This window comes from Artemia sp. Qi Xiang Cuo, chromosome 10 (assembly GCF_049724085.1).
Source record: "Artemia sp. Qi Xiang Cuo chromosome 10, ASM4972408v1, whole genome shotgun sequence".
NCBI lineage: Eukaryota > Metazoa > Arthropoda > Branchiopoda > Anostraca > Artemiidae > Artemia > Artemia sp. Qi Xiang Cuo.
The window spans coordinates 71,554,942-71,564,574 of record NC_142803.1 but is presented as its reverse complement, the minus strand read 5'-3'; the positions used below and the strand labels follow the sequence as shown (position 1 = coordinate 71,564,574).

The 9,633-nt window shown below is 40.6% G+C and overlaps 2 protein-coding genes across 2 annotated transcripts; both read right to left on the bottom strand.

Annotated features, from left to right (window-relative positions):
- Positions 1-2,473: 2,473 nt before the first annotated feature.
- On the bottom strand, positions 2,474-2,830 carry LOC148948128 (uncharacterized). The gene has a single exon (XM_089096105.1). It carries the CDS (start codon positions 2,828-2,830, stop codon positions 2,474-2,476), a length of 357 nt encoding a protein of 118 aa, XP_088952231.1.
- Positions 2,831-3,762: 932 nt separating this feature from the next.
- Positions 3,763-4,284, bottom strand: LOC148948127 (protein CFDP2-like). Its single transcript, XM_089096104.1, has one exon. It carries the CDS (start codon positions 4,282-4,284, stop codon positions 3,763-3,765), a length of 522 nt encoding a protein of 173 aa, XP_088952230.1.
- Positions 4,285-9,633: the final 5,349 nt, after the last annotated feature.

Sequence of the window (9,633 nt, the reverse complement as noted above, 5' to 3'; positions counted from 1 at the left end):
AATACTGGATCCGCCCCTCTCCTAAAACCCTTTTAAAGCAGTCTTTCATAAGGTTTAAGGCAACCACTTCCATTTTGAATAAAAGATTTAATGAGTGAGGAAAAATAATCGATTATCAGTTTTAGGATCCGAATAGTAAACGAATAGAAATCCCTTTTTCCTGGCACTAATCGAGTCTCGGCTTTGAAAAATGCCATTTAGGAAAGAAGATAAATAACTTTGGGAGACAGACGATTATCTTTCGTCGAAGAAGGAGACAAATATTGAGATGATGGAAGAATGGTACATAAATATAATTTGTCTAAATCAAAACAGTATAAGTAAAAAGATAGTTTTTAGACACTTCTACATCTGTCGTAGGAAAAGCAGGACATCAGGACCCAATAGAACAGGAGACTGGGGAGAGCCAGATATTTGGTGGTTATTTATTTTTATTTTTATAAAAATTGTAAGAAATTTAGAAATTAAAAAGACTAAAAAACTTTAAGGCCCCTGGTGCAGATAGTGTGATAAATGAGTTTTTGAAATATGACGATTCTGAAGTTAGAGATAAGTTACTAAGATTATGAATGGGATTTTTGAAAAAGCGGAAGTACCTAGCGATTTCTGGGAAATTTTAATTAAACCCCTTTATAAGAAGGGTGATAAAAGTGGCTATTATAGAGACATAAGCTTGGTTTCTGTAAAAAGTAAGTTAACTAGCATGGCGATAGTTTCTTAGACCACACTGCTTTTCCATTTACAGAGTTTAAGAGAGGAAAAACAGATATAATTTAAATAAAATGGTGGAACAAGAAAACTACAAACTTTAAATAGTAAAAATACGAATATTTTGACTCCCCGTCGGGAATCTTTATCAATGGAAAAAAAGTTAGAGTAAAACTAAATTAAACACAACATATAAAGAAAAAGACGAACCAAAAACAAAATAAATCACCCAAAACATAAACAAATAAATAAAACTCACATCTTAATGCCCTCTAAAATGCTGCAATCACTTTAAATAGCCTTTATAAGCCCACAGAAATTACATTGATGGTCTCTGGAAAACCAAATTGTCTCTCGTACAATTTCAGTTTGGCAATGGGCAAAAATGAAATACTTTATTTATTTGAAAGATTTTAAATAGGCCCCAGGTCATCACACATGGCTAAAATTACAAGGTTAAGATTATTTGAACTCTATAGGCAATCTAAGGTTATATATGACAGCAGGTTGAAGAAATTTATGTATTATATATTTCATGGATTTTTTAGTTGCTAACTTAACTCCGGTTCGGTGACTCTTCCCAGCTTTGACCTCATCCCAACTTTCGCTCACATGGTTTACACTTATTTGGAGACTATTATGTAACACATTACTGTTTGAAATTTTGATCTGCCCCCTAGTTAAGCTATTGCACATTGGATTTAATCTATATTCCCCTTCATCTTTATTAATACTTTTTATTATACCCTTATTAATTAATACTCTTTATTAATACTCTTATAATTAATACTCTTTATTAATACTAATACCCCAATAGATAGTCTTTTTAATTTCTAAAATTTCTCGGAAAAATTGCAAAAGTCCAACAGACGCGTCCATTATTTTCATTTGATCTTTGATAATTTAAGTTTGGCAATGAGATCTTGAAAAAAAATGAAATCCTGTATTTATTTGAAAGTACTTTACTTGTAATTGCTGCGGGACCAGACGTGAACGCTTCACCTGGCATCTAGAAGACTCCTTATGGTTGATTCCCATTTGTTGCGATCTTTTTTGCCAGCTCTTCAGCAAACCGCAGCCAGCAGCTCTCCCACTTTCTGTCAAGCTTCCGAAATCCACCAATGGTATCGAGGTCGTTTTCGACAGTTGTCCATCAATTTTTCAATTGACTGCCCAGCCCGGACGTCTACGCCAATCTGACAGAGCAGCAGCTAGAAGCACTGGCTCTGTGGTCATTGGCTCTGCTCAGGACATGGCCAAGCCAAAACTGTATTCTCTGTTTGACAATCGTGGCTGCGGGCTAGATTTCACAGCAGCAGTGATGCACATATACATTTGAGGTTCTGTCCGAATATCAAATCCTCGGCATTTTTCGTAAGCAGTGGTGGTCAAAGACTCCCAAATCATGAAGATGAAGCGCCTTCAGTGGTCAAGTCTCAACTGCATAGAATAGAACAGATCTAACAGCCGCTTTATAGAGACAAGTTTTTGTCTTCCAACTGATCTCCTATTGGTTCCAGAAATGGCGGCAATTTCAGAGAATATGGCTTGGGCTGTGTTGATTCTGTTCTGTACGTAAAGGTCAGAGCCTCCACAAGAGTCTATTAGCGAGCCAAGATAAGTAAAGCTCTCGACTTTTCCAATTCCTGTCCGTAAAGCACAGGGTGATTATCAGGTTGTATATTTAGGTCCATAACTTTAGTTTAAGCCTTATTGATCTTCATTGCCAGTAGCTGAGAGAAATATGCTATTTCATTTAGCATCTCTAGGTGGTTGCTGGATTAGCAGCAGGAACAACGATGTCATCCGCGTGGTCCAAGTCAGACAAGTCAATGCCCAGTCCCATAATGACACCATCAAAACTTGAGAGTGTTCTTTCTATAATCCAATCTATACAGTAGTTAAACAAATGGGGGGGGAGCAATATGCACCCTTGTTTTACACCGCTATCCACATTAAAGGGCTCAGTTACTTCACCCAGCACTCTTACAGTCGCTTTGCGATGCTCATAGTAGGCCTTCAGCAGCTCTATAAATTCAACCGGCATACCATCTTGTACCACGATTTGCCAGAGCTTTTCACGCGTTATAGAGTCAAAAGCAGCAATAAACTCCAGAAACATGTTAATTATAGGGATTTTGTAACGTTTGCACTGTTGTAGAATAAGACAAAGGGTGAAGATCTGGTCAGTACATCCTCTCCCTCTGCAAAATCCACACTGATTTTCACGTGTCCACTCATCTCTTGCTCCGTCGAATCTTTTGAGCAAAATTATTACGAATACTTTGGGGGGTCATGTCTATGAGTGATATCCCTCTGTAGTTACGGCTGTCACATTTGTTCCCCTTTTTAAATATTAGGGTTATTACTGACACTTTTCAATCATACGGGAAGGTCTTATTCTCCCATAGCAGGCTGATCAGGGGTTTTAGTTGTTCCGCTTCAACATGTGGTGAGACCTTGTAGACCTCAGGAGGGAAACTATCTTCGCCAGGTGACTTGTTGGTTTTTGGCCGTTTAATCACGTTTAGTTTCTCTGAAGTTGAATGCAGAGCCATGTCAATTTCATATGGTAGATTTTCAGTTGTTGGTGGCACTATCATCGACGCATCTTACCCATCTGTGTTTGGATTAAGAAGGTCTTTAAAATGATTCCTCAAGTGATCAAGTTTACCTTGCACATTAGGAATCGTATTACCTTGATTGTCTTTTAAGGGACCAGTGATAAGTGACTTTATACCAGTTATTTCTTTGAGAGTTCTGGAAAACCTTCTCGTGCTGCTTTTATTATTACTGCAATCATTATTTCTGGCTGTTTTTTCCATACCATACCTAGGTCAGCATCATTCCAAAATTACTGTCTGTTCCGACGTAAGTTGGTTTTAGTTTGTTTACATAATGACTCTTTTTTACTGCGGTGGATGCGTTTGATGCCTGTCTTCTAGCCTCAATTAGTTTTAGAGTTTTCTCTGAGGCATAATTTTTTCTCAGCTTTACAGGAGCATAGCCGATTACTTCGGCAGCCGCCTTTCCAGTGGTATCCCGGAATTATTTTCATAAGGGGGTGGGATCTTCATTAGAATCTGTCAGGCTTGCAAACCGCTTCTGTAACTTCAAGAAGAAGCCTTCTTTCACTGATTTAATTTTCAGTTCCTCCACGTCTAACTTCCTTTTTGGGGGATGTCTCGTCCTCACGCTCAACTTCAAGAGTATCTTTGCACCTACAAGCGTATGATCACTTCCATATTTAAATCCCGTATACGCTCCTCTGTAAGCTCGAGAATCTATGACTGAGGAGCACCAACGCTGACCGATCAATTTATGTTTAATTTGGGCAGCTGCAGAGCCATCGTTTGAGCGCCAAGTTATACTTTGACAGGGTTTGTGTTGGAACATGGTGTTGGTGATGGTAAGGTTATGGGATCTCGTGAACTGGAGTAGTCTATCCCTATTGAAGAAGCTCTGTACACAAGTGGACCAACCAACAATATCGCAAATATTTGGGTCTGATGGGACAACACGGGAGTTCCAATCACCTTCTGGAATTAAAAAGTCTCGTTTGGGGCATTCCTGCATCGTAATCCCCAGATAAGCGTAGAAGGAGTCCTTATCAGCATCCGTTGCCACTCTTTTCGGTGCGTAGACAGCAATGACAGATATCTTGGATAATCTTCCTTTAGGTCATAGTGTGGCTCTTCTGGGGTTAACTGGGTTCAATGCAAGAAGAGCCTTTTGCGCACAGCGGCCAATCATAAGGCCGACTCCATGGTTACCGGATCCATCATATGCACCAGAGTTGAGAAACAACTACGAATCTTCAGAATCACGGACTGGTATGGATTCTTCAGACACTCCATTCATTCTTGTCACCGAAAGACAAAGAACGTCTGCTTGGTAGCAATTCAATTCCATAGCTATCACTAGTCTTGTTGATTCTCGCTTCACGGATATCAAATTCCAGCTATAAACTCGGATTTCATCCTTCTGTAGATTTATTACTCAGGGAATAGCTTTCTCACTTTTCGATCTCACTGCTATTCTAGGGGGCAGGATCACGTCGCTTACAACCGGAGACGCCGTGGTAGGCACATCGTTTCTTGGAGCACTCATTTTTTCATAAATGTTTCATGGAAATTTTCTTAAAGGTTCCCCAGACCCTTGGCACGCCGACAGGATCAAGGCAGCCCTTTTTAGAGCCCGTTGTCCATAAAAAGGGATCCTATGCCCTTCTGCTGTTATCCTCCTATAGGAGATCCTCCCACAATGGTATTCTGCCTCGCCATGCAGTTTAGCCCACTGCTGGGAGAAAGTTTGTAACTCACGAGACGTGTCAAGACGCCGGTGGGCCCTGCTGAGTGTACATCCTTCCTCCTCCAACTGTATTTATGACCCCCGGGTAAGGTTGTCCCAGTTTCTATTATGGACCCCCAGGGACTAGGTCTCCCCTTGGTCCGCGCCTCCTATTCAATGAAAGTACCCTACATATATGTAGGTCGTTCCCCTATCCGCCATCTGGGGAGGTGCTGAGTGGCCTTGGGGAGGCCCCTACTTGGAAGGAGTCTCAGTAGGTATCTTATTGTATTTATTGATATGAAATATACATAATATTACAGTAAATATATATTTGAAAATATTTACACAAACCCCAGATCATAACCCATGATTAATATTTTCACTCTTCGACAAAACCAAATTTTCACTCTACAGAATCGTCGGACCCTAGTAATCCTCAGTTTTATAGATTATGAACAAGCTTTAATGAAGGCCCTATCCTTATATGGTATGCCAGCATGAGATTGACTGGTGCTGTGTACGAGGGGGAAATTTCTGCGGTTAAGATAGAAAGTGAGGTTAGTAGCTGGTTTAGTGTTGACCGAGGAGATAAGCATGGGAGATTTATATGGCTTATTTTGAAGAGCTTTATGGTACAGAACACGGCAAAGGCTGTGGGAGAGCACGCAATTAAATAGGAAGGTAAAACTCTCCTGGACTTTGACTATGCAGATGATTTGAGTACCCAAGATCAAAATGTCAGCAAAGGGAATGAACTTTGTGAAGTTTTAGGAGTTCAGGGTGCAAGAATAGGTTTCAAAGAGGTAATGTTGAATAACGATTAGATCGATCAAGTAGATAGCTTAATTTACCTGAGTAGTATTGTTAGTACAAATTGTGGATGTAGTAAAGACGTAAGAAGTAGAATTGCCAAGGTCCAAGGTCACAGCTAAAAAATAATTGGAAGAATAGAAAGATGAGTCTGCCAACCAGGATTAGAATATTAGAAGCCAGTAGTCAGTAGCCAGTAGCCAGAAGCCAGTATGATGACAGTAGTTAGGTATAGTTCTCAAAAGTGGGCACTTCGGAAGACGGAGCAGGGAGAGAAAGGTTGAGATGGCAAGGTCGCGTTTTGTAGATTAAGGACGACAGATTGGCAAAGACTGTTCTTTCCGACCATCCATCTAGGGCAAAACGAAGAGCAAGTCGTTTCCAAATGGTATGAGAAGAGATCGTAAGAAAGGATTTAAAGAAAAGTGCAACTTCTTGGGAGGGCGTAAAGAGGGTAGCTTTGAATGGGTTGGGATGGAGGAGGAGGCATAAAAGGAAAAAAAGGAGGCATGAACATAAAAAGAATAAAAAACATAGAGCTAAATTGTCCTATTGCTCAAAAATTCATTAAAAAAAAACGTGATTTTGAATGCCCTTTTCCAAGTGTTCCGAAGTCCAGCAAACAGAATTGTATTATCTTAATAATTATTCGACAATTAATAATAAAACAAATAAGCAACAGACAATAATTTTACTCATAGGAGAGTCTTGTGCTCAGGAAAAGTGCTGACGTATCAAATAATGAAAAGCTGAGCAAAGGAGTTTATGTTAAATGGCAGGGGGTCCCCAAAATTCTGGTTTCTTATCGAATAGAGTATTTTTGCTCTTAGGTCCGCACTACTGTCAGTACTTGCCATCGCACAAATTCAATCAGATGCGTTTGGTGAAAAGAGGGGTAGTTAGGGGGGAGCTAGTTTACCTCCGTGGCTTTTGATTCTTAAAACGGAACTAGAGCTTCCAATTTTCAACCAAATGAGCCACCTTTAAAGTTTATACAGCCATCCCTTCCATAAAAGCCTTAAATGCCCCAGGAGCGTAACTTACAACCGTCGCCCTCAGGCTCTGGTGGTTTGTATCAACCTCAAAAGCCTTATTATATTATCTTTGGACTTTTTTGAATAAAAGGACTGTCTCAAAATTTCTAATTGATGCATCTCGGGAAAACACGACGTGTGTGTGTGGGGGGGGGGGGTAGTTGCGCTCTGATCACTTTGACTCTTAAGAGGGACACTATAACTTCCGATTACCAATCCAATGAGTTCCCTCCAAAGCATGTATGACCACCCTTTCTATAAGAACCTTATACGTCCCCAGGGCATAACTTACAACCCTTGCCCTGAGAGTTGTGGGGGGGAGTGTCTTCCTCACAGACATGATGTCTGGAACCTTCAACTACGATGAACAAAATTGCTATCTCCAAATTTGGATTGGAGGTGTTAACGGAAATGATGAGAGTAGGGGGGGGGGGGCTGGTTGCTCTCAAATCACTTTGATTTTGAAAAGGGCACTATAGCTTCCAATTCCAAATTAAATGAGCCCATCTGAAGTTTATACGACCGCCCATTCCATAGAAACCTTATGTGTCCTCATTGCATAACTTACAATCCTATCCCCAGGGCGCTGAAGGTTTGTGTCAACCCTAGAGTTATTATTACATGTTCTTTGGACCATTTTGAAAAACAGTACTATCTCATAATTGCAATCAGATACGTTTGGTGAAAAGAGGGGTTGTCAGGGGGGCTAAATGCCCTCCATCACTTTTGACTCTTAAAAGGGAACTAGAACTTCCAATTTTCAACCAAATGGCCTCTCCTAAATTTAAATAACCATCCCTTCCATATAAACCCTATTTGCCAAAGCAGCACAGCTTACAGCTCCCGGCCCTTGCTCTGGTAGTTTGAATCAGCTCCAAAAGCCTTGTTATATGCTATTTTGAAAATGACTGTCTCAAAATTTCTATTGGATGCATTTCGGGAAATCGCGACGTATGGGGGAGGGGTAGCTGCCATCTGATCACTTTAACTCTTAAAAAGGGCACTAAAAATTCTGATTACCAATCCAAAGAGTCCCCTCCCAAGTATATAGGACCACCCTTTCTATGTAAACCTTATATGCCCCCAGGGCATAGCGTACAACCATTGCCCTGAGAGCTGTGGGGTTGGGGTTTTCTTCCTCAAAGACATAAATTCCAGACCCTTCAACTACAATGAGCAAAATTGCTATCTCCAAATTTTGGTTGGATGTTTTTAGGGGAAATGATGATCATGGGGGAGGGCTGGTTGATCTCAAATCAATTTTGGCTCTTAAAAAGGGCACAATAACTTTCAATTTCAAATCATATAAGCCTCATCTGAAGTTCATACGACAAACCATTCCATAAAAACCTTATATTCCCCCAGGGCATGAGTTACAACCCTATCCCCAGGGCACTGGGAGGTTGTGTCAACCCTAGAGGCATTCTTATTTGTTCTTTGAACTATTTTAAGCAAAATCGCTATCTCACAATTTCAATCAGTTTTGCTTGGTGAAAAGAGGGGTAGTAAGGGAGGGCTAGCTGTCCTTCATCACTTTTGACTCTTAAAGGGGAACTAGAACTTTCAATTTTCAACAAAATGAGCTTCCTCCAACGTTTATACCACCATCCCTTCCATAAAAACCTTAAATGCCCCCGGTGCTTAACTTACCACTCTTGCCCCGAGGCTTTGAGGGTTTTTTTCAACCCCAAAAGCCTTGTTATATGATATTCCGACTATTTTAAATAAAATGGCTATCTCAAAATTTATTAAATGCATTTCAGGAAAATACGACGTGTGTGTGGGGGGGGTCTGCCCTCCAATCGCTTTGAAGCTTAAAAAAGGCACTAGAGCTTCTGATTACCGATCCAATGAGCCCCCTCGGAAGTTTATATGACCACACTTTCTATAAAAGCTTATATGTCCCCAAGACATAACTTACAACCCCTTGCCCTGAGGGCTTGGGGGGGGGGGGGTTGTCATCCTTAAAGAAATAATTTCCAGACCTTTTAACTATGTTAAACAAAAAGGCTATCTCAAAATTTTGTTTGGAAGTGTTTTGGGAAATGTTGGATGTTGGGGAGGGAGGGGCATTTCCCTCCGACCGCTTTCGACTATTAACAAGGGCACTAGTCCTCTCAATTTTCAATCGAATAAGCCCTTTTTGAAGTTTCCACGACAACGTTTTCTATAATCACCTTATGCTCCCCCAGTGCATAACTTACAACCCTTGACCTGAGGGCTGTGGGGGGGGGTTGTCATCCTCAAAAACGTAAGTTCCGGAACTTTCAACTACGTTAAAAAAAATGGCTATTTCAAAATTTTAGTCAGATGTATTTCGAGGGAAAATAAGATGTGTGAGGGGGGGGGGGTATTTGCCCTCCGATCACTTTGACTCTTATAAAGGGCGCTAGAACTTCTGATTACCAATCGAATGAGCCTGTTTTAAAGTTTTTATGACCATCCTTTTTATAAGAACCTTACATACCCCCATGGCATAGCTTACAACCCTTGCCCTGGCTGTGGTGGGGTTTTCATCCTCAAAGACATAATTTCCGGCCTTTTAAACTACGTTGAACAAAATGGATGTCTCAAATTTTGACTGGATGTGTTTGGGGAAATGATGGGCGAGGGAGGGGGTTGGTTGCCCTCCAGTCACTTTTGACTATTAAAAAGGGCACTAGCCCTCTCAATTTTCCGTTTAAGGAGCCCTTTCCGAAGTTTCAGCGACAACTCCTTCGTTATGAAGTGCCAAAGTGGTCTAAAGCTAATAAATAAATAAATAGTACTTTGTGCCAAAATCGTTGTT